This window comes from Neodiprion virginianus, chromosome 2, assembly GCF_021901495.1.
Source record: "Neodiprion virginianus isolate iyNeoVirg1 chromosome 2, iyNeoVirg1.1, whole genome shotgun sequence".
NCBI lineage: Eukaryota > Metazoa > Arthropoda > Insecta > Hymenoptera > Diprionidae > Neodiprion > Neodiprion virginianus.
The window spans coordinates 2,031,310-2,058,764 of record NC_060878.1 but is presented as its reverse complement, the minus strand read 5'-3'; the positions used below and the strand labels follow the sequence as shown (position 1 = coordinate 2,058,764).

The following is a 27,455-nucleotide window of genomic DNA, read 5'->3' as shown; positions in this document are numbered from 1 at the left end:
TTGTTTGAAGTCGATTTGAAGGGCGGCACGGAAAAAGATCGGCAACACCGTAAATAAGGATCACCCTAATTGTACACATACATAGTTGAATTGAGACACGCATCGGGCATCAGTTTGATTTGATACAAAATGACATCGAGGGCCTTAGAGATCAAGGGTATGTAGTACTCGCAAACCCTTTGCGTTTATTTGTTTATTCAATATAGGAAGAAAAAGGGGGACTTTCCTCGGTCGGTAAGGGTACGAGTACTACATACCCTTCATTCGCAAACGAAAAATGTAGCCCAGGAGCACCTGCATGTGTTCACATGTTTTCCGCCGTCACATAGGCGAAAGGCACTACTCGACGCGCACAGATTGCCTACATACAGGCAGATTTAAACGCATATACAATAATTTACGATCCTTACACGCGCATTTCAATGATAACGAAATTCAGGAAACAGATATGCGTTAAAAAAACGATCGTCGAGATTGTCAGTGACCCTGTTTTACTGGATCGTAATATTTCCGCAAGCGTGTATGCAGTTAATAAGTTGTACAAAGATCCTTACCTAGAATTGTGAATTGTAACCGGGAGTCCTCGTGAATACTCTTTTGATGCCGTATCATCCTCAAACACTGCTGGTTGCCCATTTGCACTGATTTGCACAACTAGACTGCACTGATTTACACTGCTAGACTGCACCGAAGGTCACCGATTGATGGTCATTACGCGAATGCTCTACTTTGGCTGGACGAAGGTCGAGGAAATATACAAACCAGCGTCGAACGAAAATCGCACCGTCAAACTTTGTTGATTCGGCTGTCTCGCGACCTTGTTTTCCCGCTAAACTATCAACCACACCGCATTCCGTAATTATTCCAACGAATACACACTTTATCTGCGATAAGTCAGTACATTATTTCACTTTAAACACAACACACCAACTTCAACTTACACGCGGTTAATTGGATTACACGAACGAAACTCAACGTCAGGCGAATAATAATGAAAATGGCTACTTGATCGTTTGTCACTTGTTTGTCAGAGCTTGCGTATCCCGCCAAAATTTACGAAATGTCGATGCAAGCGCCATCATGGTGAAATCAAGAGTATCAAATTGATCGGTAAGTGCGTCGGTAGGTGAGGTAGTATTTTTCCGACAATTACATGCAGCGAAAATTCGTATTTGCTTACCATAGAAGCACGTTTTGTTGCTGTCATGATATGAATTCCTTTGTTTGACCAAACTTCCGCATGAAATAAGTCGGTATTTACGCTCACAATCAACTCGTCAGCGACGGAGATTCTTCATCCGGATCAATCAGACCACCTTTCGTTAAATATTCCAATGTGTAGAGTCATAAGTATGTGCTGGATTCGTAAGTCGCAGCTCACTCACTGTTGGTACACTGTCGAGACGTCTCACACCACACAACAGACCGAACACGTTGACTGACCAAACTTCAGTGAGCCGATATTCTCCTTGTTCAAACTTGGAGTCTGTATTGAAAATGGCGACTTAGACAGCCAGCGCCACTGACGGAAATTTTACAAACTACGAAGGCAATGATGATTTTCACTTCCTTGGTCGGCATCTATTTTAACAACAGTTTACGGAATAAACCACGGACTTAGCATGGACCGTGGAATAAACTAGTCTCATAATCAGTTTCCAACTAGCTGTCAGAATTCTCTCTGACAGAGCGTTGATTGGTGTCGATAGGAGCGATATAGCGTTAAATTTTATTTAATAATAATATGATATACGTCGAATTATTTTGTTAGCGTCGAATTAATTTATCCATAGCTGTACCGCTAATCTGAATCAACTGAAATGACATCGAAGACTGAAATTACGTTGGAACATTTTTATATTTTCAATGGAACATACGCAAAGAAGGAAGGAGAGGTAAGAATTTTGTCAGTATTATTTGTCGTCGAAGTATTTCTGGTCTTAAATTTAACTCGAGTTTAATTTCTCTTCCTTCTTCAGACACAATTGCACAAAAACACTATCGACATGTATTTGTCTGTACAGATGACTAAAGCTCGTGATGATAAACGATTTTTGTGACTCACAAATTATCATATCAGAGAACATGTGCACTAGAAAAATCCAGTTACTAAAATGTTATTCAATTATTTATGGTATACCATTACGGAACAGTGAATCAATATTTATTTTATTTTAATTTTAAGCATGAATTTTTTTATTAAAGTTCATTAATTTACACTTCTTATTATTTTAGGAAGAGAAAAAGATTCTGTACTATTATCCAGTTTCAACGGATTCGGAAACACAAATAAAAAATATCGGACTTGGAGAGGCGATCATTAAATTTACCCAGTAAGTAAACAATAAGAATCAGTGTTGAAATAGTCGATGTTTACTACTGGATAATCAAAGTTTTCTTTTAATCGACAGATCCTTCAGCCCCGGACAAACATGTGATTACTGTCATACTCACAAAACCCGACAAATCTATTTCGAACCCGAGCCAGATTTCTGGATGGTTATGGTATTTGTTTTCTCATTCTTACAATATCCTACACGTGCTTTCAACTCAATTGTATCAATCACTTGGTTTTTTAATCCCTGCAGATTGTAGGCATACCTTATCTTTGGAAGACCAAAGACGATACGGAATATATTGAGTATCAGCATGACGAAGTATCGAGCAGCGTATGTCAAGCGATCCTAAAACAAACTTACGCCATGTTCAAACTGTTCATGGGCTCTTTTAATACCATTTTAAATGACCCTGATTGCGGTTCAGTTCTTTTATTAAAACATAAACTGGATCACTTTTACTCAAGGGTAATTAACGATGAAGTCACATTTTTTCTCCAACCCAACTTTGATCGATAAATTTTATTTCTACCATTTCATTTCAGTACCTGCCATCTCTGAAATTGAACAACAGTGACATTTTAGATGTTTTTCAAGGCTTGCAATTTTTACCATTAGACAAGACGACGTTTCTCCACGTTCAATGTTTTATGAATCTCGTCGAAGCAATGTTTTCTCAAGTAAAATACACCGCTTTCCTATACAATGATCAACTAGTCTGGTGAGTAAAGCAGTGATAAGCAAAGGTATCGATTACACTAGAGACAAAGTTCGAACAATTTTTTCGACTAGACGATCGATAAAAAATATTGCTTTTATTAGGAGCGGGCTGGAGCCTCAAGACATGCAAGTTGTTTACAACTATTTAGTAAGCACATTGTTACCAGCTCACCTTGAAACTGAATTACATGGTGGATCCATGCCTCGTAATTCTCCATCCCCGTTCACAACCTCGCACTACGGAAAGTGAGTTTCGACTCTTGACAATCAGTGAATTTGCAAACAAAACGCACCATTAGTCTTGATTATTATTGATCACGCAATAAACATCAATCTTTGAATTTTGTATTTCAGGTTCGTAACAGGTCCTAGCAGCATTAATGAACCCAGTGGAATTGGCAAATTACCCAAAGTGTTCATAAATTATTCCACAACGCCAGTTTCCCTGTATTTAGTAGTGTATCGTGCACTGAGTGCGACGATATGTTTATTTGTGGACAGTAAGTATACTTCGACAGTACTTTGCAGTAAAATTATTCACAACTGTTGAGCAATGCAAATGTTAGATACTCTTGCTAATTTGTATATATTCGTTAAAGGCAAGACCAGCTTGCTTATGGATCTTTTTAAAAGCCTCGACACGTTTCTCGGGCCCCAATTAACCACGCTGGTCAGTCTGGTGGCGGAACAGTGTTCAAAGCACGTGTCATTCAGCGCTGAATCATGCCCGAAGTATTTGTACTTCAACAAGCTGAATTTAGCCTATAAAAGCACGATTCATTTGGATAATAGACGCTGTTCTAACGTATTAACGACACCTGAAGTGCTACGGATAATAACTGATATAAATAATGATACAAAAAAGTATGTAAATATAAATCAAACTTTTCATGCACAGTTTTACCAATGAGCCTTGATGATATTTCAGATTCAAAGAAGCTGGCGAAATCGTGATAAAAACAATGAGCGAATACTGGGTTGTTGGCAAATTATCGAACTTGAGAGAATTTTTTGTTGTTACGCAACAGAAAAATGCTAATTTAATTGAAATTGATGGTGCGTATAAAAGTGAATAGCAAATTTTTCAAAATGCATTAACAAAATTGAGTTTCAAGCATCATATTTAATAATCAACATACACGATCATTTCAGATGAAGTAAGGCGACTCTGTGATCAACAATTGAAAAGTATATTCTTCCACTAGTGTCAATGATCAATCAGGTACAGTTCTAACATTGAGTTGGCAATCAGAGTCCACGATCAAATTAATTGCTAACTAATAGTTTCTGAACCTTTGAACATTTCGGTTGACTTAATATCATCCAACAATCTGCTTGATTATACGTTTATGTATAATTATGCAGTCGGATTGACAGGTATATACAAATGTATATAGGTAATAGTGGATTACCTCACCTGTGCTGTACAGCAACATGTAATATAGTAGATAACAAAAATATTCAAAAAATAATACCTATTTACATCATAGTGCAATAAAACTGTACTGACATTAGCTCGGACTATACAAATTTCTAATTTACGGGGTAAATATTTTTCCCATCGTTATTTTTATCATAAAAAACAGGGCAACTTTTATAGATTTATCCTGAAACTGCCTAAAACGTATGACTGACGGTCATTTATAAAATTTCTATAATCAAAATGATGCAAAACATTGGAGTCACTGATTTGCTTTCGTGTATACGATTAGTTTATTCAGATGTAGCGTCATCATCTTCCACAATCTCTCGCTTAACAACCATATTCGAAAACTTTTTCAATTTAGCAACAAAAAATCCGTCCATGTTATGCGTATGGGGATAGAAACGTCTGGTCAATTTAAGAGTCGGGTGAAACCTGTGATGTCGATAGTTTGTAAAGCCTTCCTCACCAAAATCTAAACCAGTTGGTACAAGTTTCACGTCTCGTTTCTTCAAAGCATAATCAACTATCCACTCGTTTTCCTCCGGAAGAATTGAACATGTTGAATAGACGATAATGCCTCCGGTGTCGGAACGTGCATTGACGCTGTCTATGGCAGCCAATAAAAGTTCTCTTTGCAATGTGCAACAACGTTGAACGTCCAGTTCGTCTTTGTTTATTTTAACGCCAGGATCCTTTGCCACAACTCCAGTGCCTGTACAAGGAGCGTCGAGAAGAACTCGATCAAAACCTTTTATGATCTGTATTGCGAAACAAAAAATACATTATGGCATTGTTACGAGGCAATTACTTGATTATTTTTACTGTATAATATCATGATAATCGGACAATGTTATTGGTAAACTCACAGAAGGTATTTTCCTTCCGTCGTAACTGCAAATAACTGAATTCACTATTCCGAGTCTGTGAAAATTTCCAATCACCGCTTTGATCCTATCCCGATTTACATCATTGGAAAATAAGACTCCGGTATTTTTCATCAGAGCTGCAATATGGGAGGATTTACCACCAGGTGCTGAACACATGTCCAAAACCCTTTCATTCTCTTTAGGATCCAGGGCAATTACTGGTAAAAAACTAGACGCCCCTTGCAGGATGTAGTGTCCTGCCAGGTATTCTGGTGTGGCCCCCATCGGAACTTGCGAGGAATAAACTACCAGCCCAACTTTTGTCCATTTCCCAATTGGGTCTAAGTTAACTCCTCTGTTGATCAGAGCCTGTGAAAGAAGAAACGTCAGTACTAGTGGCATAGTTCTTCCTGGTCCAATGTACTATGAATTATACCTTCAACCTTGAATTTAACGCAAATTTGATACTCACTTGGGCCAAATCTCGACGGCGTGTTTTAAGACTGTTTGTACGAATGGTCATTGGCCTCTGAACTTCGCTTGCCTCCAAATATTCGAGCAGTTCATTCATAGGAAAGATTTGCATCAATTTCTCCATTAGAAAATCGTTGTAACTAAAGTACATGCATAGGTCAGTTCGCAACAGATCTATGTACTCCTTTCGAGCTCTGCAAAATGTGAGAGATCAATATTTAATTGTGATTTATCTCACTTGAGGTATCATTTTTCCAATACCTGTAATTCGTACTCAGATATAGAGTGATAAATAAATAGATACCTGTCTTTGTCTCGCAGTCTTTTAAAATCTGATAAGACTATTATCACATCTCGGATTCGCTGTTGAACGTCTTGCAAGCTGACTGGGTTTGCCAATTCCTCAGCGGTAGGAAACGTAAATATATCTTGATGCGTTATCGATTCTTGCATTTCCTCAGCAGCCAATTTTCTAGAAGAATATTTTTATCAAGACAGCTGTTAAAGAAGGCTTCCTAAACTGATGTTTAACGACAGATTTTTCAACATCCGAAATTACCTTTCTTTTTCCTGTTTCTTTTTCAACTTTTTGTTAGCTTTCTCGATGGGAAGTAGGTTTGACTCTTCTTCTTCATCTTCATCTTCAGTCTCGTCATCTTTTGCATCAGAATCTTCACTTTCAGCATCACTATCGCTAGCATCGCTGTCTTCCGCATTTGCTAATGGCATTTGGACTTCGGGAACTTCGTGTTCATCTCCAGATGCCACTTCTTCAGATTCCTCAGATTCCTGTGAATTGTTTCATAGAACATTGATATCTGATACATTTATCTGATCCTGATAAAATTCTATTCCTGAGAAACTATTAAATTGCATATAAAAAGACTGTCGATGACTTACAGTTTCGTTGTCATCTTTCTTTGCTGCTTGAATTACAGATTCTTTCATTTTCTTTTTTTTGGGTTCATTTGACTTTGCTTTTTGAGCCTTGCTTTTTAACTGCCTTTTTTTTGCTCTCTGCTTCTGCCGGTGGCTCAAAGAACTTGCATCTTTCACTGGAAATATATACAAAAAAATGCATTTAAAAAAATTGGCACAAATAGTACAAAGTTTATAACGACGAAACATTGTCAAGCAAACTATTGTTACCAATGAGCCCTTTTGGGAATGTCGGGTCGCTTTGCTTCTTTGATTTTCTTCCCGGTCCAGCTGGGACGACAACTTCGTCATACTTTGCTTTACGACCCATGTTTCTAAATAGAAAAGAATTCAGGTGAAATAAATATATTCAGAACTCAGGTGAATTCAACGTATAAACGGTACACAAGCTTAAGCTTTCCTCAATCTTTGAAATGCCGTTTGAATCGAGTAATCACCGAATATCGTTGCCTGATACTTAAGTTCACTTAACTTCCTCCATGAAACAAAAAATCGAAACTACTACTATTGTCTATAACTTACTCTGTTTAAAACTGTTATAACCCCTATTAATCCGTTAATATTTGAAAGAACAAATTTTGTGTTTTGAACATAACCAAAGCGGGCTAACACATGGCATAAACAACCTTGAAGTAAACACATTCGAGAAAGGTGACTGCAGCGCACAGTTTGTACAATGCAGAAATCGACCCGTCGTATCAAGCGTAACGCTTACTTTGCAAAGGAAAAGAATGGCGGATTGACGTCATTTTCTACCCGGTTTTGCGCGTGGTTAAACTTTGAAACGTGACAAAATCTCTTTGGAAATATTTAATAATCAAAATTTTACTGAAAAGTATTAAAATAAGCTTGTTTCACATTCAAACTTGAATTAAAACCAAGAGATCACTGATTAAATCCGGTTTAGAAATAACTGCCATTTTAGAAGCCCGAAGCGCCAGTCGCGCTGCCAATGGAATTTTGAGGTAACCAATCGTAGTTATTTTCCTCATCGCGGCGGAAATTGACATAAGTTTTCGGAACGGCGTTGCGATCTTGCGATTGGTGTGTTTCCACTTTCCAGTGTCACCGCTCGGTGTTATTTCATGCAATTCGTTAAACATTATCATAGAAAATAGTAAAGAACCATGTACAATATTACGATTGAATAAACCGTTGCCATATTTAATGTGGATTTTAAACAAAATACCATTTAATATCCTTTATTTATTAAAGAAAGAAGTGAGAAGGATAAATAGGTTGTTTTTTTTTTTGACGTAGAATCAGATTAAAATGAGTTTGTGAATACTAAACTTGCGCGTTGATCGTCCCGCGATGGTTTTTGCAAGTGTGCGTCTCTGTGTTATGTATGCGTACTTTAATGTGAGTGTGTGCATGCGCTCTAATGCATAATATACACATAGCAGCAGGTTCAGTTGTCCAGTATTTGATACATATTATTCATCGATGCTGTCACATTTTGTGTTTATTTGAGTTTAGTGAATAACCGTTATCGCAGAGAAACGAACCGATCTTCTAAAGAGAGGTTAAAAACTCGAATATACGGTAATAGTGGCAAGCTTCAAGCCCGACTTGGTGATCGCTTTATAAGACGGTCGGTCGTTCGTTGTCATTTGAAAACGGAAGCCATCTTGTGGCCGAGCCTCCCATATTATTACCAGGGAATAATAGTTGACCAACTAATTGTTCCGAGAAATTAATTCGTATCTTTTTCATTACGTCTAGACTATGCACGAATCATTGTACCATATGTTTACATAGCCATGGCTGCGACGAGAAAGTTGCAAGGTGAGGAGAATATGTTTCCAGCATGTTTACATCTAGAACCTCTTGTGTTATTACCCTCCACCACGTATATGTTCCCTTTGCAAATCGCCACATTTCGAGACCGTTATAACCGGCAATGCTCATTCAAAATCGAATAATCCGACCGCGACTTCAATTCCGCATAAATTTCCCGTCTATGCTTCAATATTTGACAGTTATTATCGGCCCTCTGGGTGAATGCTTGGACGGTCTCTTCCTATCTCCACTCTTTTTTATCCCCTTCTCAAAATCTTGCCCTGACATTCGTTTTTTCACTTAAATATTACTCCTCATTACCAAATATCGACTCCTTCTGTTAGCATAACCTTAAAACGCTCACCTCTCGGTCAACTTTTATTTTGAAAACTTGTATTTACAGTTACAATTTTGTTGCCGGGGGCCAGTCTTCTCGATTCTCCGCCATGACAAATAGTTTACATGTTTCATCTGTACTGCGTTATTCTTACTAACAAATTGACAATCATATAAAGCACAGTTCTTTTACTACCTGTTGAAAGTTGTAACAAATTTTTTCTTTTTTTTTCTTTAACCAACATTCATCGTTATTTAGATACCTTGTTTTACTTTTTTCACTTGAACGTAGTAATTATATTTACACAATTTATTTAACGTTTATGAATAAAAACATCTTTTCGATGTTGTTAATATGTACTGAATTTTTGGGATATTCGATAATTAATATTTTTACTACGTGCATTTGAATCAGGATTAAAGCGGTTTAACGACCTTAGCATGTCTTGATGTTCTTAGTTGGGTATTTAGCGAATTAACTTATTATGAAATTAGGAACTTATGGTTATTGGACAACTAGTAAGAAACTGAAAAAAATCAAAAAGTTCATGTTATTGTTGTAATTCTAATTCATAGTTGAAACAATGTTCTAACACAGTAAGTTTCTATACAAGTTTAACAAAATAAAAAAATATTGGATCTAATAGGTGTATCAAAATGTGTGACAAATTATCGTAGCCAATGAATCAGAATTTGACAAACCTTACTAAAAACCGACTATGAAAAAGGGTTTGGAACAAGTAAATCCATAGACAATTTATCACAAAGATTAAAGATAATAGTTGACATTTTATCTCCGATATGTTAACAATGTCTAATGATATCTTGGCCACAAAGTAGCGTAGTGTAAACAATAGCTGTGTTGATAATACTTCTGTTATAATATTGAGTACAAAGTTTAATTTTTGCGGGTTGAACCGTATCAAACAGTTTCATACAATCATGCTTTCACACAACAATTCTTAACTCTTTACATGTATATGAGCAAAATTAATATGCCTTAAACGATCAGTTCTCTAAAGGCATCATTATTTTTTCATATCAAAAAATATGTCAAGATTTACAGGAATTTGTGAATATTCTAATTAATGTACGTGATATAATGTAATTATTTTCAGCTACGACGTTGATTTTCTTACTGTCAATTTTCATTTATGTGTATTGTTCAGTATGGTTTTTTTTTTTTTTTATTACTAGAAAACGTTTCCTGTCTTCCCACATGCTTTACGCAGAACTTCCTCAGTTCCGTACCTCGATTTTTGATCCAAGTAGAGTAGATATTGTCATTAATCATCCATGCCTAGTCTTCAAGAATCTAATTGTAAAAGAGAAAATTTATCTATTGTAATATTGGTGTTAATGGTAGAATGTTATTTTAACAATATAGATACTTATCACTTCTTTTTGCACCAACAATGTAGGAGTTAAGATGAGAGAAATGAAAGGTAACTCCTACTTTATATCACGTTAATGCGATAATTCTCTAGCTTGACTTTGACGGAGGGAAAATTTTTGCTAAAAAAGAAAATGTTATCTCACAAAATCGTTTCATAGTCACTTCTCGTTACATTTTCTGCTTATTTGTTGACTGGATATAGAAAAAATAAAATAAAACACTTGTTACAATTCGAGTATTTCTTGAAGCTTACACGCTTCCTTGAAATAAGACATATGCTCTTTTATATTTTTATCCTTTCCTTCATAGGCAATCAGGAGTTTGTAAAAATTTAAACATGTACCACTTAGAGTTATCTCGTTACAACCAAAACTTTTCTAAAAGTTTCATTTAAAATTTCAGGTGAAATAGACAGGTGCCTTAAAAAAGTGACGGAGGGCGTAGAGACGTTTGAGGACATTTGGCAAAAAGTCCACAATGCCACTAACAGCAACCAGAAGGAGAAGTACGAAGCTGATCTCAAGAAGGAGATCAAAAAGCTTCAAAGGTTACGTGACCAAATCAAGAGCTGGATTGCATCTGGAGAAATTAAGGACAAAAGTACCCTCCTTGATTATCGAAAGCTAATCGAAACTGTGAGTAAATCAAACACGAATAGAATTGACCACTGAACAAATGTACGATCATAATTTTGTTTTGTTTTTTGGAATCGATTGGCGAATAATGTTGTCATATTCATTGATTCTTTACAGCAAATGGAGAGGTTCAAAGTCGTAGAAAGGGAAACAAAGACTAAGGCTTATTCTAAGGAAGGCCTAGGAGCTGCCCAAAAACTTGACCCGGCGCAAAAGGAAAGAGAAGAAGTCAGTAACTGGCTAGCTAATTCGATAGATGCGCTCAATTTGCAGGTGAGACACGAAAGTTTATTTATTGTGATGACTTTTATCCGTCCTTGTGATTTTGTACCTACTCTCAACAACATCTAATCATCGCACATACTGATCACAAGATCTGCTGGCGAGAATTCAATCATAACGTTTACTATCATTGAAAAATTTTCGGTATAGCTGGATACATTTGAATCTGAAATAGAGTCATTGCTTGCCGGAAAGAAAAAAAGGCTAGACAAAGATAAGCAGGATAGAATGGATGAACTCAAAGCAAAGCTTGAAAAACACCGATACCACATTCGCAAGCTGGAGACGTTGTTGCGCATGTTGGATAATATGTCTGTCGAGGTTGACACGGTGAGTGCATCAAATTCATAGATAATCTCCTTATCTTTACTTCTTTGGGCAGCTGACTATATTCAAACATTATTTAGAGCAGCTATGTACTACGCTGCTGAATTGTAGAAGATTTTATAAATGAAATTAGTCGCCCAATAAATCAGTAGTTGGGATCAGGAAAGGAAAATAAAAAGAAAATAGAATAACGTCAAGCATTCCACAACCTCTCAAATTGTACAACAAATGCTTGCAATGTGATCAGGATTAATGAGGAATCACAAGAGAAAAATAACACCGTGCGATTGCTGTGTATATTCGGATATACATAAGTAGCTTGCTTGAAAAACTGAAGGATTTTATCAAAACAATAAAAAAAAAAGAACGAAATTATTGTCGAAAGCAGACATTGTAAGGTTTAGAGTTGCGGGACACAGTGCGCGATGCATGTTTCATTAATCATTACTCCCAAATGCTATGTTTTTTGTGTTAAATCGTCAAAAGTGATAAAAGGTTGTTTTACAAAACGTGCGAAACATTTGTGTAGATCAAGAGGATAAAGGATGATGTCGAGTATTATATCGAATCTTCCCAAGAGCCAGACTTTGAGGAGAATGAGTACATTTATGACGACATTATTGGACTGGACGAAGTCGAGTTATCTGGTGTTGGTATACCATCGTCAGCAACGACTGATAGTAACAACAGTAACGAAACCGGAGGCACTCCAACGTCCACTAATTCAGGAACATCGCCCATACCGTCACCTCCTCTAAGTTCCACCATGCACAATCATTCGAGTGATAGTTCCACAGATATGGATAAGAAAACAAAGGTTAGATAATTGCAGACTGGCAAATACCACTGACTACCTGAAATTAAGAAATTAGAGAAAAATAGTTTGCACGTTATTTTACACCCAGCTGTCAAATTCATCATTTTACATGTAATTTCTGATTCTTACAGCCCGTGAAACCGACGGCAGTGAGACCTTTACTTAATTCCCAAGGAAGTATTCCAACAACAGGAAGCACTACTGTAATAAAGATGAGTTTGTTGTCGAGCAGTACGCCGAGCAAACCCATTCCCATGACATCTAGCCATAGCTCGCCTAGCGCCACAATTAACCACATTGCAACGTCAAATGCTGGAAACTTTGCAACTGTTGCTGCGTCGCACATAAACTCTCAAGTCATCCATTCTACCTCTAGTAAAACATCATGTAAGCAATTGAAGAGATACCCTATTTTTCACCATCTAGATTTCAGTCAAAACGTCTCACACAAATACAATATGGATAACTAGTAGTGCAGCAAGAAATATTCGTGTAATATTTCTCATGATTAGACACAAGGGTTTTTCCTTTGGAAAAGGGAAAATTTCACATCAAAAAACGTGGAGTTATCAGGAAATACCAAGCTGTTCAGTCTACACTCTGACTGATGTATGCACTCATCATTATTTGCTTGACATATTTTCACAGCTCACGGAAGTGAAAATGGGCTGTTATCATCATCATCAACATCAAGCGTAGCGTCGAACGTACCTCCAACAATTATGCAGCAGCACAATAATCCACCGCCGCTTCAGCCGTCTCATATACTGCTAAATCAACAGAGTCAGAATCACAACAGCGAAACGGAAATGACAACACCAATTCCCTCGTCATCGTCTCCGCCTTCGCCTGTCAGCAGTCGATCTTCGCCATTGCCTGCAAATTCCTGTTCGCCGGTACCATCTGCCACCAACGGTCTCATCTCTAAAATTCCCGACGGCATGTCCTCGCTAAAATCCATTGCCCAACAAGTTATTGTCAGAGCAGGTATTGAGATACCTCCGTCGGAGCCAACCAGGAACCTCTTTGACACTACGAAGGTGTCGAATGCTACTTCGGAAGCACACATTCCGCCGCTGCTCGGGGTGGCGCCGCTGGGACCGGTGCCTCTCCAAAAAGAGCACCAACTTCAATTCCAAATGATGGAAGCAGCTTACTATCACATGCCTCATCCTTCAGACTCTGAACGACTCAGATCGTATTTGCCCCGCAACTTGTGCAAAACGCCGCCCTACTACCAACAAGTAAATCTGACACTACCGAGTTTATAAAAAGGATCCAGTCGTTGGGACGTTGGGGCTAATTAGTTATCGTTACAGGTACAACTTCCACATTCTGATACAGTGGAATTTTTCCAGCGACTATCAACAGAGACGCTGTTCTTCATATTTTACTATATGGAAGGATCTAAGGGACAGTACTTGGCAGCTAAAGCCCTTAAGAAACAAAGCTGGAGGTTCCATACGAAATACATGATGTGGTTCCAAAGGCACGAAGAGCCCAAAGTTATCAACGAGGAATACGAACAGGTAACATTCATCACTTATATCTGTTTTAAAATCCTAGGCGAATTTATACTTGAAAATATGTAATTGTGTGCGCATCTTTTGTTTGCATATATTTTTTTATTTATTTTCCAGGGAACGTACATATATTTCGACTACGAAAAATGGGGGCAACGCAAAAAAGAAGGCTTCACTTTTGAGTACAAGTACTTAGAGGACAGGGACCTTAACTAATCTCAGATCTGTCGCTCATGGGGTCTCCGAAATGCACTATTTCTGTACCGGTATTATCAACAAAGAAAAATCTAAAAGACATTTTATTTTTTATGATTCTATATTTTCACAAAATATAATTTTACTTATTGGTAAAAAAAAAAACAAAAAAGGTATCTGAAACGACAAAGATGAAGAGAAAAACATTGAGAAAAGGTATGAACACCTGCTTAGTGGGCACAATGAAGGCATTCATTACATAACTATACTGTGGTAAAAATCTCCCCCACCCCCCCCCCCCTTTATCCTCGAAAAAAAGTTAAAATCTATAATGACGTATGTTTACCGGGGACAGTACACTGTAACTAAATAATAATATGAGAGGCACCAGGAACACACCTGAGTAGAGTATGATTTGGTGTGTGGTCTGTGATCATAAGAGGAAGAAGTTATACTCGCTGGCGACTGACTCGAAATACCAGTACAAACATGTGTGCGGCCCACCCGCCCTGCGATGGCGAGGTGGAGGGCGCTCATGCTATGGTATGTCTTAATGTTAGATTATAAGTAGCCTTTTTGTATAAAGTATATTGAGGTATAAAACCCTTAAATTGAATTACTGTACAGAATGTGTAGAAATAGTGAATAATAATATTATGGAATATATTTTATTTCTCATTTAAATGAAACCTAAATTGTTTCACTTTAACCAAACTAGTGCCTCTCATCCAATAGAAATCTATATTATCATTTTTTTTTTTTCAATGAGACATTTACTAAGAGGCATTCCATAAATTTTATGCCCATGTACGCAGAAGACTGAAGGAAACATAGGTCAATCATTTAATTTTGTTAAATTAGAATTCAGATTTTATCAATATTTCATCAATGATGTAATTAATTTGATCTACACTTTTTTGTATACGAATTCTTATCTCTTATCTCAGCCTTTTCTTTTTCCTTTGAATCCTTTGCCTTTTACTCTTTTCCTAACACCAATCGATTGCTCTGTGTCGTCGTCGTTGTCACCGCCACCTTTCCTCTTTTTTCCTTTACCAGACTTTTTATTGTCCTCAATGTCCTTCATTTCCTAAAATGTCCCAAGATCAAAAGTGTCAGAATTGTCATTATGCCAATATTAGTTGTGGTAGTATAAATTTGACTGGAATATAAATATTTTACAGTCGCTGAATTTCTTTTTAATCACTTAGCAATATTGATGAAATATTTTACTCACCATTTTTACCATACGATGAGCTTCTGATACTCTTTCTTGGAGTACCATAACTTCGTCTTCTTGTGTTGTATAAAGAGGTAACTTTTTCGATATTAATTGCTCTATTCGTTGATAAAGTTCAACGTCATATTGTGTAACAAACGTAATTGCCCTACCGGATCGACCTGCTCTAGCAGTTCTTCCAACTCGATGGATGTAGTCTTTGCTGTGTGTCGGTATGTCAAAGTTAATAACAATATCGACATGAGGAATATCCAGACCCCTGTTCAAGAATTCGGATAAATTAATGTGCATTCCTTATTCGAGTTAACGATCAATTTGGTATAATGCATCGGGAGAGTGATTACTGAACTGCCAACATTATAATACATACATGTGATAAGTTTACTTACCTACTAGCTACATCGGTTGATATTAGGACAGATCTGTTTTTAGCCTTGAATTTTGTCAGGGCAGCTAGTCGTTTATTCTGTGACATCTGTCCATGCAAGGGAACAGCCATGAACCCAAGATTTCGTAATAGGAGGGCTGTTCTGAGTGTATTGTTGCAGGTGGCGCAGAATATCATAAAACTATTTCCTGCCAATTCATTCAATATGTGAACCAGGTACACGTCCTGTTTGAAACAAGTTCGTTTTGTTTTAAAGAGTATTCAAGAACCAAGTTCACTTTGTCGGAATTGATGATTAGATGTCGGAGTATTGAGGATTTAAGAAATTTCGTAGGGTATGATTAATTTATGGAATCAACGGAAATACCAGTAATTTACCTTGAATTTAGCAGGAATGAAGATGTAAGATTGTTGCAATTTTTCAACAGTTTGGTACTTAGTGGATACTTCAACCTTTACAGGATTTTGCAAAGAAGCTCGCTGTAACTTTTGTACTTTTTTCGTCATTGTTGCCGAAAATAGTAATGTCCTTCTCTCTCGTGGAATTACCCTTAATATTTTATCAACCTCAACTTCAAAGTCCATGTTCAATATACGGTCAGCCTCATCCATCACCTGAAAATGGATTATAAAAAATTAAATTTCAAATAGTCCTAAACGAACTGAAACAATGGTGAATTATTATTAGGTTACTCAAAATTGGAATGAAAATAAGACAACGATAAATCCGAGTGTGAATATTACCAAATATTTAAGCGAACGTAAATTAAATCCCTTGGTATTTTCAAGGTGGTCGACAAGTCTTCCAGGTGTTGCAATCAGAATGTGGGGTTTTTTAGCCAAAGTCAAGGCCTGAGACATCATGTCCATTCCGCCTACAATAACAGCACATTTCACGCCAATACTGGCACCTGTTGGAGATGAAAATCAGACTACTTTAACCCATATCGGCGAATCACATTTAACACATAGTGACTTTAAGACAAGCCGCGATTTTATTTCTAAGAAAACCTTACCTAGTGCTTCAAACTGTTCTGATATTTGAAATGCTAACTCTCTGGTGGGCGTCAAAATAAGAGCGAAATATCTCTGCGGATTTTCCAACAAAGCTTGTAATATCGGAAGTGCAAAGGCTCCTGTTTTTCCAGAACCGGTTTCTGCCAAGCCTATCACATCCTTTCCTAAAATTATGCATGAAACTTGTAGAATAGTTTGCCAAGAACCAGAAGATACCGCACTAAAACTTACCTTGGAGTGTTAAGGGTATAGCTTCCTTTTGGATCTTTGATGGTGTTTTCCATTTCAGTTCTTCACACGCCTGACAAAGCGAGTCGACAATGCCCTGCAAGTAACGGAGATACTTAAGGGGGTGCTCTGGTCGATCTCGACATTGACTTATAAGTGTCCTAATATCAAAGTCCACGAATTTCAAACGCGAGAAAAAGGGTTTAACAGCTCCCTTCTATACACAATTCTGAACATACACACTCAAATACATTTTCAGTTGATGCTGAATTAAAGGAATTGCATGGATTCTACGAAATTGCAACTGATCAGACTTGTGTATAGAATGAGGCTGTTGAGCCCTTTTTCGCGTTTGAGATACGTCTCACTCAAGTTTTAACTCGAATGCAGTATAATTTATGACCTTGCTTGTTGTTCTTTGAATAATTTTAATCAACCTCATACGTACCAAATCTTTCCAAGTAACATCCACAACGGTTTCTTCAGGATCGATCTCTAAGGCACTCGTTGATGCCATTTTGTTGAATTATAATAATATTTACTGCTAAATTTTCTCACGTTTGTTATTATATTTTTGATACTTATAGGTTATGTGTCACGGCAATGCGCACACACGTGCATCAGCTTCAGCGACATCAGCCTAACCAGCCCCCTGACACACGCTGCTAAAAGTGGTTCGCAACATGTCCCTCGATTCTGCCGCCAATTTCCACCACTAGTGGCGCTAGTAGTTACCTGACGAGCTTGTGCGCGGTCAGCGAGGGCAGCGAGCGTGTCAGAAGTCTACTAGCGCCATGTAGGGGAACTAAAAAACGGGGACAAGACGCGTACAATTTTTTAGTATACGAGCAGTGGTGAGTGTCAGGGGGCTGGTCTAGACCACAGAGTATCCATCAGCCATACCACCATCCAGCCCCCTGCAACTAGATCGAGCGAAAAAGTAAAAAGAGTAGCCTAGTATGTCACATAATTTTAGTTCTTATTGAAGGCGCTAGTAGTGCAGTTGCACGGGTTGCACTCTGTAAAGGCCGTAAAGGTAATCGCGCAAACCCACTGATATATATCGCAAACCGCGCAACTGTACTACTAACGCTCTCTACCGAGTGTGACAACATAGACTCGTTGTCTGAAACACAGAGTTGCAGGGAGCTGCCACCATCATACCACTTTCCGGCAGCCATCTTTGGGGAACTCAATAGAAAATACCGTAGCTGTCTTGGATTTCCTACCTTGGAACCAGATGGTCAGTAAGTAAAAACGCGTTTCAACTAATTGGTTGCTAATCAGGAGAATGTTTTAAGTATGCAAATAGTTTTATCTTCTTCCAGCTCATTCCGCAAGTGAAAACACGCTCTTCAATCTACGTTGTACGTATTACAGACATACTGATATCCGTGAGATACGCCGTGGTTTTTACCCCACGCGTGGACTCAATACCCTGTGGTTATAAGGATGAGTTAGACATGAACAAATGGGTATAGAGAGCGTGCGCAAAATTCACGGCAGCGCCAAATCGATTCTATTTGTCCCAACCGACGGGTATTTCCCCCTGTCGACGCCAATGACGCTGCCAATCATAAACTTCCGTGGTTACGTGATGGCACGAAATTAACTAACCGTTTTGAATCGTCCTGTCGCATAGGGACAGTTGAAACAGTTTACTCGGTATTTCTGAGACTATCGTAACAACCGATAGCGTAACAACTAACCGTCACTTTTCTTACACCGGGAGAAGGCATTTTTTCAGTAAGCATATTTGTTCTTTCGAAAAAATGATGACAAATAACCGCCAGACCATTTGTCAAAGTTAACGCATGTCCGTCGATAGGGACAATCTTGGTCACTCGCGGCGCTACTGATACTTACGCTCAGTCCTTATACCTTCCTACACCTTCCTTACACCATGAGTACACCATGGGAGCTTTCCAGCAAGGAGACATGGGGAGCTTTCCAGCAAGGAGATACAGTGTGACACTGTGTTACACGGTCGAATACTGTGCCTTGGTGCTTGTTGGAACGCTTTGAGGTTCTTAATTCAGTCACTAGAGTCCGCTCATGCATTATACGAAAAATCTAGGAACACTGAGCGCTCCAGGAAAAAAAACATTTGTGAAACGCGTGTAGATTATCATTGCATTTAATAAATAAATGTAAACAATACCATGCGTCGAAAATAAAATCTCTAACTAAAAAATTGGCAGCAATGAATCCGACACAGTGTCCAACCATGCTCCGCAGCTGTGTCCGACTGTGTCATTCTGTGTCGTTGTTAGAAAGCACCACCCAGGTAGCATTCTGTCGCAAGTTCACGTTATGGTCGTCACGTGGCGCGTGCATGGCTCTGTCGGCAGACCACTATCTGCCTGTTTCCGCAGTTGTAGGAAGACGTGCGCATGTGTGCTTTCGACAGAAGCTTGCTGCAGATCATGCATGATTCTCGAAGGGTCTGCCGGTATTCACGAAGAGCAGAATGCACAGGTTCTCATTGGCCAATAAAAAAAAAAGAAAACTATATATTGTGAGATTTTCTCATTTATTTCAAATATAAGGTTCAAAACCACAGAACATGGCAGGTCATATAAGGGTTGACTATAATTGTTGTACTATATAATTATAATAATATTTATGTTTTATATTATTGATATGCGGCTATAGTAAAATATATGATATATTACACCCATATACATATATAGGTATAATATAAGTTTGCATATTTTTTACTGTTACTTAAAGATAATTAGTTATAAATGTGTTACAGTTACTAGCGAGCAAAAATGAACAAGAAAAACGCTGACTTACAGATCTATGTCTACAACAAGACTAGAAGAAACCCTGAAACCGTTGTACAGTTATTAATATAAATACATCTTTTGTTACATTTTTATACGTTGTAGCTTAAAATTATCATTAACTACAGTTTATAATAGTATTGATAAACTCATATCAAATGAGTAGAATAGTAGATAAAAAATACTTTATATAAAGGTCAGAAGACTAAAATTTATACAGTATCTAATTTTTAGCTATTTTATAGCTATGTTAGTACAAACCCGCCGCATTTGTTGATATAGGTATGTTTCTTTGGAACACATATAGTTACGTATCACTGGTGCATATCACAGCTGCAGTCAAAATTATAAATACTGTGCTTGAGCATAAACATAAAAACTAACATCACAGCTATACGTACTAAAATATTTCTTAGTCAAACACAGTACATAAGTACGTATGTTTGAATACGCGTAGGAACTTTAATAGTCAAATTGCAGGCCTATTATTCCGCAGTGTTACTGTCCTGGGTGTTCAACCTCGTAACGATTAGCCATTTCAGCCATATATTTTTGTCTGCGACCCTCCACGTGGACAGAGCGATTAGCACGTCGTTTTGCATCCCGCAATCTTTGTTTTGCGCCCCGAATTGCCTCTTGCATCAGTCTCGCAAATTCTGTACGATCATGTGGCTGTGGTATTGTTCGACACTCACGTAAGGCATCTGCGTAAACAATCATCGAAACCTTGCATTGAATATAGGGTAACGTATTATTAGTCAATAACGATAATCTTAGTCATACACACCAAAAAATACCTTTCCGATACAGGTATTAAATAACGGTCGCAGATTCTCTTTATCTGAAACAGTCTTTCCAGTCCAAGAGAATTTTTGTGTGAGGCTATCCGTCATGGCTTCCTTCAAAAATTGGTTGAGAGCATCTCTAGCTGTGACACCACCAACGTTAATAAGATAGTGTCTCTGAAATCCATATCACTCGTTTTTAAACTTGCAATAAACGTCACTGAAATTAGTTAACACCCGAGAAAAAATACAGTATCGGGTGATATGATAAAACTATAATGCTTACTAGAGATCGTTGTCTTTCAGGATCTTCTTCAAACTCTTGGAATACCTCCAAGGAATCAAGAGGGAACCCTGGTGGCTTCTCATATGGGTACGCCCGTTCAATATCCTGCTCTTTTTTAATCATTTGTCTGCAAGAATATTATTTGTGGAAGCAGCTTATCATGCAAGCAGTGGCGTAATGAACAATCTTAATTTGGAATTCAGTTTTAAGTTGTTTTTTTTCAACTATAACACCTGTTGTTCCGCCATCTTTCAATTTCATATACATTGCAGTAGATGCGAATAATATCAGGAAATGAAAAATAGAACCTTAGATAATATATGAATGCATTACTTGATAACTGTTTCGAAATGCTGGTAACGATTCTCTGCATAGTTGTTAAGCTTGGTCATGTCTTCACGGTGGTCCTTTCGAATTCTCATTGCAAAGTCTAGAAAGCATTGCTTTTGTCGCTCCTCATGCTGTTGAAGAAGATCTTGCAAACTGTCAATGGTGGATCGGGCAATACGCTCAAGTGTCTGCTCTGAAGACACAGTCGGTGTACGGTAACGATTTTCTTCAACTGTACCTGTGAGTTTGTAGTCAAAACGTATTAGTGAATGAAAAACACTTGAGTCAGTTCTTACAGCAAAGATCAGAATTGTTATATTAACCTGATACAGTGACCGGACGTAGATTCACTGATGCTCCATGTGAATTCAAAGGAATATGATTATTTTGCTCTTCCACGTGATTTTGTCGTCTTGTGGTTAGTCGTACTACATCGCTAAATGTTATAGAGTTGCTCGAGTGTAATTGTGAATTTGGGATGATTTCCTCAGAGTCATCATGATCACTGGCCAATTCAAAATTTTGTGAGTCTTTTGAAGTAATTTGATTCGCCATCATCGCAATGCGTTGCTCCATGGATACGCGCTTCTTTAGTAAGTTTGGAGCTGCAGTTCTCTCATCTGCGGACGACTCGGTTGTACAATATCGCTCTGGCTTTTGAATAATGCGTCCTTGGCTGCTCAGTGTTATTGATTTCTTCTGCATTTTACTGCACAGTTATTGAACACATGAAACAAAAGAAAAATTATACTGCGAAGAAAGAAAGAAATTTACATAATAATCTAGGATAGGAAAGTAGAAATACTTGGAAAATCTTCCAAAAAAACTCAAGCATGATGCAACAGGGTCATTATTACAACCACAACTCTATTTGAATTTGTGCCAGTACCAGACCAAAGCGGCATACGATAACATTTTGCTGCGACGTCTGACACTGCCACTAATTCAATATCACTCGAGACATTAGTACATTTGAAAATTCCTACGGACGATGATGATCTGCCAAGATTGTATAAATTTTGTACAGTATTAAACTTTCTAGCTACGAGAACCTGATGACCACCTATATCTAGAATGTTACAAATCTCACAAAGAGATCCATCTTTAAGCATAACAGTGTTGTTACCGTCATTAATACTGAAAATTTTTTTGCCAGATTTCAATTTAGCGAATTGCCTGGCACTTGCATCGCAATTCTCAGGAAGGGGTCCAGCGTTGTGCATTCCTAATAATCTGTTTTCATGGCTGTGGGATACTTTATTAAATGTTGTATAACAATCACGCTCCATCAGTCGCCGAGCAAATTGCTGAAGAGGACAATGTTGGTTCCTTACATATTTACGAAAGATAGGCATGTTATTTTCATATGGAAAAGCGGAAAATGAATCTAGAGCACCAAATCGTCGGTAACCGTCAACCAGATGCAACAGACCATGTACATTGTAACTCAGAAATGCTGGGCCATATAAGTCTTCTGCAGATGTGACGAACAATTTCAAAGCATATTCTGCGAATAAAAGATCTTCAGGTGATGCGGACGAAGTTGAAAGTATGCGAATAGCTATATGAAGAAGCAGGAAGTGTAGGTAGTAGTCAGATTCTAATACACCATATAGCACGACAGGGCCAGTATACAAGAGGAACTGGCGAAACTCAGTTGCTTTGTAGCGTTTGAATTCAGAAATTGGCCTAGGAGGACGTGAGAACTCTCGTGGACATAGTTTTCCAATATCTTTTAGACGTGAAGATATTACACTGATTTGTCGGCCTGACCACTTTGCAGCACGAGAAAACTTACCGTCAACCCCAGCTTCGATCAGTTTCTTCATTACCCCTAAGAATACAAGGTGCATTTCATCATATGGTACACCTGTTACCCTACCTATTCTAAGAAGAGTGAGAGGGCTGCCTCCCTCCTTGTGGTGATCGTCTTCAAGTTCCTGGTCGTATTCTATGTCAGTTCGCAAACAGTGGTCAGTACCTCGGAATATCATTCTACCTTCGAACCTTGAGCCTATAACTTTGCATTTAGAGCACGGTTTTGAAGACATGTGTCCTTTGTGGTTTAATATAAAAGCTCTAGCCGGAGCATCAGCTATGAAGCATCTGAATTTTATTTTTACTAAATGATTCTTGAAATGGATACCACCGCTGGCGAAAACCTCTTGGACTTCATTTGTGAACATTTTAAAGAAATTGTTCGGGTCTTTTGGCTTACCCTTCCCATAATAGACACCTGCGATAAGTATAGAGCTATCAGGAATATTTATTATTCGGAACTGGATAGGCCAATACTGAGTTGAACCGTCTTTTGCACCAGCAGCTCCATCAGTACTAACATCGATTTCTAAGATATTAGGTATGGCATATGTGTGTTTCGACAGTTCTTTTAAAATTCCAGCAACAAAACCTACATGCCAATATTTTCCGGGTTCAACATCAATCAATTCAACGCGACGATTGCAAGTCCCAATCAATGTTCTTACATCTTGTGGAAGAGAGGCCAAACAGCGATGTGATCTGAGAACTGTGAGTATTGAGTTCGCCTGGACATTGTTGATGTTATTCTCAATAAAACAATCAGCTAACTGTGTTCGAAAGCAATTTTTTAATCGAATACTGCCTTCTTCACCCATAGACTGATTGTTACTATCGTCTTCACAGATAGCATCTGAATCTGAACACTCATATTCGGAAGAATTATCTTTCGCCTCGTGAGCTAAGTTATTCCAAGTAGCCGAACTTTGCGGCTCGTGAGGAGGACTGTCATTTGGTAAAATAGATGCTACTACGTTTCCATTATTCAAAGGTATTTCCTCAGAACTATTATTATTGACGATATTGCAACGTAAATAAGGATTAGCATCGGCATGCCTCGCCATTCTACGGTCATTTAAACGATTACGCCGTTGCCTTTGTGTGAGTTGACTAAAGGGGTTTCGTTTCAGCCTAATCATGATTCAGGCATGTATATAGACAAGCTACAGAAATTATTAATAATATTGCATATATAGTTATAGTAGAGGCAACAAATACAAATCTTTGAGAATTACGGGACTTGAAATTTGACGAAATATCACTTTCGTACGTAAAAGTAATAGCAATGGCCAAAAATTTAACTTAAAAAGTGAGCTAATATAGGTAATATTGTATTATATGTCAACATTTGAACCCGACATGCAGGTCTCCATATGTGCATTAATTTTGAAAGATAATTTGAAACGACACTTACTCTGTGAAATGAAGTATTGTGTTTCTTTTTGTTTTCCTTCCAGTACCGCGTGTACGTCTTACGGCTGATAAAATGTCGTCGACAATATCTTTACACGTTTTACTGGGATCCCCAAGCTTCCCCGGTTCCCGCTATTATTGTACGTAATATATAGGGTATAAGCATCCTGCGCGCACGTGCGGGAAGGTTGCGAAGTACGAAGAACAGAATTGCGGCAGACGTCGCATGAATGCTGCAGCAAGCGCTGTTAGACAGTCCCTTACAGCTTTGCTGTTTGCTCGCTTGTTTTGCGTCGCCATACACCAATCATGCATTATTCTGCCGTATGGCGCTGCCGATCAAGATCTTGCATGATCTGACGGCGCATGAAATGCTACCTGGGCATGTTCGACACAGTGTCGCTCTGTATCGCTCTATGTCGTTGCTGGAAAGCTTCCAGTACACCGATATACGCTACATCGTTATTACAACGGATAAAAGATCGCCTACTCCGTGGGATCGCCTATGCTTTGCATGCCAGCGACTTGAGTTGTAAAAATACCGTTATTAAGATTGGCAGTAAAATTGTCAAAAAATATCGTAATTTCACCCTAAATTGACGTCATTTTTTTTCATCTAATCTTGTGTTGTGAAATTACGGTAAAAATTTTTTTTGATCAATTTACGATAAAGATATCGTATTTAGATACAAAAAAACCGTTTGAGTTTTTTATTTAGTAATTTTGACGGTCACAAAAAAATATGACCTCTCATTTACAAAATTACAACTAGGTAGAAGTGGCGCGTCAATTTTTTCGCCCCCCATGATAATAATTATCGTTTTTTTTCAGTAGAAAGCAGTATAACATTCACAGCCGATTCTGAACATATTGATAAATTTATTAGTTTTATTACAAAAATATGTACCTAAAAAGACAATTCTTAGATTTCTTCTTAGTGTTCCTTCAAATTGTTTTTAGAACAGTATTCTAGTTTAGGTATATATGTTATGATGTGACCAATGTGGTAATTTTATTTGCAATCGCGTTACCAGTTTGTGACGAGAAATTTTACTGTCACGTTTACCACTTACATCTATTCAAGCGACTCAGCTCGAGTTGAGCGAGCCGACGGCAGTCATCTTACAGGGCCTCAACCTACTTTATGCGCGGTAGATTTAAACATGAATACTGTATGTGAAAGTCATTCATGATTTCATCATTAAATTCATTAAAAGCAAACAACATGCTGTTGGGTACGTTGCCGTTTTGATATCACTTGACAAGTTACGAAAATGACGTCACATGTGTCGTTGGCCCTATAAGAGGGTAGCGATTCCATTGATTCATATTGTGCCGCGCTGCGCAGCGCAATCTCTATCCAATTATAGGTCGAATTTATAGTCTGCAACGTAGTCTGCATTTACACAATTGCTAATCCTCCCTTATGATACTGAAGCAGTTCGTTTGAAAATCACAACTAATATATCTGATTTAAATTGACAACTTTTGAAATTGGCCGTTTTAGCATATAAATGAGGTATAGGAATTTAACCGTAGTTAAGTGTAAGTGCGAACTATAAATTCGAGTCTATATATCAATGGTCCAGTAACGACGATTCTATCGTACTTCGGATTGAATTTAAAGAATATTCTGACAAGTGTTGAACAATTAGATATCTGTAATGCCACAAGTAAAACAACTAAGTTTCTACGTTTTTGAATTCATTCTCCGTGACATACCGCTATTATTCAACTAATTGCAAGACGAATGGAGAAACTCAGGTATATAATCGTAAATTAGATAATGAGAGCTAATTAGACGAGTTCATATATAATAGAGTTCCAGTATTTTATTAAAGTCATATTACAAGTAGATTTCTAAAAGTAGCCAATAATGTCACGTAGCGTTGTTGAAAACCTCAAACGATACAGCGAATTCTGCCGAATAACAAAAGTGTTTGATCGTAACTTAAAAATGGTTAATATCCAAAAATATGACTATAACATACAAAATCGTTCTGATTCTCTCAAGCAAATTTGAGTTTTTTCAGTTGAAGTACCATTCGGTGAAGGATGGAAAGGTCAAAGCAGAATTTAATGTCACCGAAGATCATCTCGATAACGAAGGGCATTTGCATACAGGGCTGATAGCCACTTTAATCGATATGACATCCGTTAGGGCACTGTTTACACATAGAAATGGATTTGTGGGGATGTCCATTAATATTCATACTTCGTAAATTAAAATTTTTTCAATAATATGACTAATTTTTGATTTTTCGTACTGTGGCAAAAACTTGCATTATTGTAATGTGGTTTTTCGATGTTACAGATATTTTCAACCAGCACTTCTTGGAGATGTGATATGTGTAGATGCTGAAGTATGTAAGATTTTACAACTGATAGGGGCGATGCCGATAGCATTCGTTAATGTTGAATTATCGAAGAAGAATGGAGTGCAGGCTAAAAATGTCATTGCTCGTGGTCAACATTTATTGACCACATTTAAGGAACCGAGCAAGAATGTATAATTGGTTCACCATCAGCTAGTTCGAGTCGCACCATTACCGAAAAAGAATGAAGCGCTTGCAGAGACGTTGCTGTTTGTAGTCATTGAGCGTTATTATTTTTATCGCACAGCAGTATAGAAAATAAGAAATATAAATATTTTGTACACCTAATATTATGTGACTATACAATTACAGTTTGAAAGAAATTATACGTCCAGTCATTATGTAATACCAATTGAAGTGTTCGGCACACGATGATGGACAGTTCAACTGTATAATTACTCGTAGAATAATGAGACCCGCGATATATTAAACCGTTGCAACAATTTTTATCGTGCTCTAGTTCCGTCGTTTTGCCATGAACTGGATGATCTATTTGCTGTAATTGGACAAGTGATAAAGAATTGCTCACGACTGGGTGGTTTAATGCGCATGCGCTAAATTCGGCAGAGTAGCCAACGTTCATAAATTCAAAAAACAGGTCATCGCGATGCATATAATTTTGACAGCTGTCAGTCATCTGAATTTGTCGCCCACCCACCAAATGACTGCCCTTGTTCTCGAATTTTAGCGTATTAGCATTAAACCATTCAAGCCGTTATCAATTGGGTATTT

General features: G+C 37.7%; 7 protein-coding genes and 1 long non-coding RNA gene across 25 annotated transcripts in view; 3 read left to right on the top strand and 5 right to left on the bottom strand.

Annotated features, from left to right (window-relative positions):
- Window positions 1-1,425, bottom strand: part of LOC124298286 (uncharacterized) — a 72,600-nt gene extending 71,175 nt beyond the window's left edge. The window contains exon 1 of the long non-coding RNA XR_006906771.1: window positions 555-1,425. This is a non-coding gene — a long non-coding RNA (uncharacterized LOC124298286). The remainder of the gene's footprint in view (window positions 1-554) is intronic.
- A 194-nt stretch (window positions 1,426-1,619) lies between these two features.
- LOC124298627 (vacuolar fusion protein CCZ1 homolog) lies at window positions 1,620-4,570 on the top strand. Of its 3 annotated transcripts, XM_046750866.1 has the most exons (11): window positions 1,620-1,895; window positions 1,980-2,134; window positions 2,236-2,333; window positions 2,394-2,505; window positions 2,589-2,804; window positions 2,882-3,057; window positions 3,159-3,302; window positions 3,411-3,556; window positions 3,656-3,920; window positions 3,985-4,112; window positions 4,209-4,570. In XM_046750866.1, the coding sequence occupies exons 2-11, from the start codon at window positions 2,132-2,134 to the stop codon at window positions 4,259-4,261; spliced, it is 1,341 nt and encodes a 446-aa protein (XP_046606822.1). In that variant the 5' UTR covers window positions 1,620-1,895; window positions 1,980-2,131; the 3' UTR covers window positions 4,262-4,570. The 3 variants fall into 3 exon arrangements, with proteins under 3 accessions (XP_046606822.1, XP_046606820.1, XP_046606821.1); XM_046750864.1 differs by lacking the exon at window positions 1,980-2,134; XM_046750865.1 differs by lacking the exon at window positions 1,980-2,134 and having other exon boundaries at window positions 1,622-1,895; window positions 2,412-2,505.
- Window positions 4,571-4,623: 53 nt separating this feature from the next.
- Window positions 4,624-7,431, bottom strand: LOC124298626 (probable 28S rRNA (cytosine(4447)-C(5))-methyltransferase). Its single transcript, XM_046750863.1, has 8 exons — window positions 7,284-7,431; window positions 6,972-7,075; window positions 6,723-6,877; window positions 6,382-6,611; window positions 6,127-6,294; window positions 5,821-6,016; window positions 5,349-5,717; window positions 4,624-5,240 (listed from the first exon to the last, which is right to left on the bottom strand). Exons 2-8 carry the CDS (start codon window positions 7,069-7,071, stop codon window positions 4,770-4,772), a joined length of 1,689 nt encoding a protein of 562 aa, XP_046606819.1. The 5' UTR covers window positions 7,072-7,075; window positions 7,284-7,431; the 3' UTR covers window positions 4,624-4,769.
- Window positions 7,432-7,804: 373 nt separating this feature from the next.
- On the top strand, window positions 7,805-14,720 carry LOC124298625 (CCR4-NOT transcription complex subunit 3). Of its 12 annotated transcripts, none has more exons than XM_046750853.1 (11): window positions 8,134-8,306; window positions 8,487-8,549; window positions 10,301-10,324; window positions 10,678-10,910; window positions 11,028-11,183; window positions 11,343-11,522; window positions 12,049-12,336; window positions 12,468-12,723; window positions 12,985-13,580; window positions 13,656-13,865; window positions 13,977-14,720. In XM_046750853.1, the coding sequence occupies exons 2-11, from the start codon at window positions 8,525-8,527 to the stop codon at window positions 14,073-14,075; spliced, it is 2,067 nt and encodes a 688-aa protein (XP_046606809.1). In that variant the 5' UTR covers window positions 8,134-8,306; window positions 8,487-8,524; the 3' UTR covers window positions 14,076-14,720. The 12 variants fall into 12 exon arrangements, with proteins under 12 accessions (XP_046606817.1, XP_046606805.1, XP_046606812.1 ...); XM_046750854.1 differs by having other exon boundaries at window positions 8,136-8,286; XM_046750849.1 differs by lacking the exons at window positions 8,134-8,306; window positions 8,487-8,549 and adding an exon at window positions 7,806-7,982 and having other exon boundaries at window positions 10,267-10,324.
- Window positions 14,721-14,938: 218 nt separating this feature from the next.
- LOC124298628 (probable ATP-dependent RNA helicase DDX47) lies at window positions 14,939-17,571 on the bottom strand. The gene is made up of 8 exons (XM_046750867.1): window positions 17,376-17,571; window positions 16,931-17,024; window positions 16,699-16,863; window positions 16,427-16,593; window positions 16,061-16,297; window positions 15,684-15,907; window positions 15,292-15,553; window positions 14,939-15,144 (listed from the first exon to the last, which is right to left on the bottom strand). Exons 1-8 carry the CDS (start codon window positions 17,442-17,444, stop codon window positions 14,998-15,000), a joined length of 1,365 nt encoding a protein of 454 aa, XP_046606823.1. The 5' UTR covers window positions 17,445-17,571; the 3' UTR covers window positions 14,939-14,997.
- Window positions 17,572-18,099: 528 nt separating this feature from the next.
- Window positions 18,100-27,442, top strand: LOC124298631 (acyl-coenzyme A thioesterase 13-like). The gene is made up of 4 exons (XM_046750875.1): window positions 18,100-18,170; window positions 18,256-18,294; window positions 26,382-26,566; window positions 26,663-27,442. Exons 1-4 carry the CDS (start codon window positions 18,168-18,170, stop codon window positions 26,859-26,861), a joined length of 426 nt encoding a protein of 141 aa, XP_046606831.1. The 5' UTR covers window positions 18,100-18,167; the 3' UTR covers window positions 26,862-27,442.
- On the bottom strand, window positions 19,518-24,729 carry LOC124298630 (uncharacterized). 5 transcript variants are annotated; one of them, XM_046750869.1, is made up of 6 exons: window positions 24,534-24,729; window positions 21,441-21,599; window positions 21,121-21,355; window positions 20,788-20,914; window positions 20,504-20,678; window positions 19,518-20,420 (listed from the first exon to the last, which is right to left on the bottom strand). In XM_046750869.1, exons 1-6 carry the CDS (start codon window positions 24,661-24,663, stop codon window positions 20,215-20,217), a joined length of 1,032 nt encoding a protein of 343 aa, XP_046606825.1. In that variant the 5' UTR covers window positions 24,664-24,729; the 3' UTR covers window positions 19,518-20,214. The 5 variants fall into 5 exon arrangements, with proteins under 5 accessions (XP_046606825.1, XP_046606826.1, XP_046606829.1 ...); XM_046750870.1 differs by having other exon boundaries at window positions 20,558-20,678; XM_046750873.1 differs by having other exon boundaries at window positions 20,335-20,442.
- Window positions 21,526-23,619, bottom strand: LOC124298629 (uncharacterized). The gene is made up of 2 exons (XM_046750868.1): window positions 23,532-23,619; window positions 21,526-23,353 (listed from the first exon to the last, which is right to left on the bottom strand). Exon 2 carries the CDS (start codon window positions 23,301-23,303, stop codon window positions 21,945-21,947), a length of 1,359 nt encoding a protein of 452 aa, XP_046606824.1. The 5' UTR covers window positions 23,304-23,353; window positions 23,532-23,619; the 3' UTR covers window positions 21,526-21,944.
- Window positions 27,443-27,455: the final 13 nt, after the last annotated feature.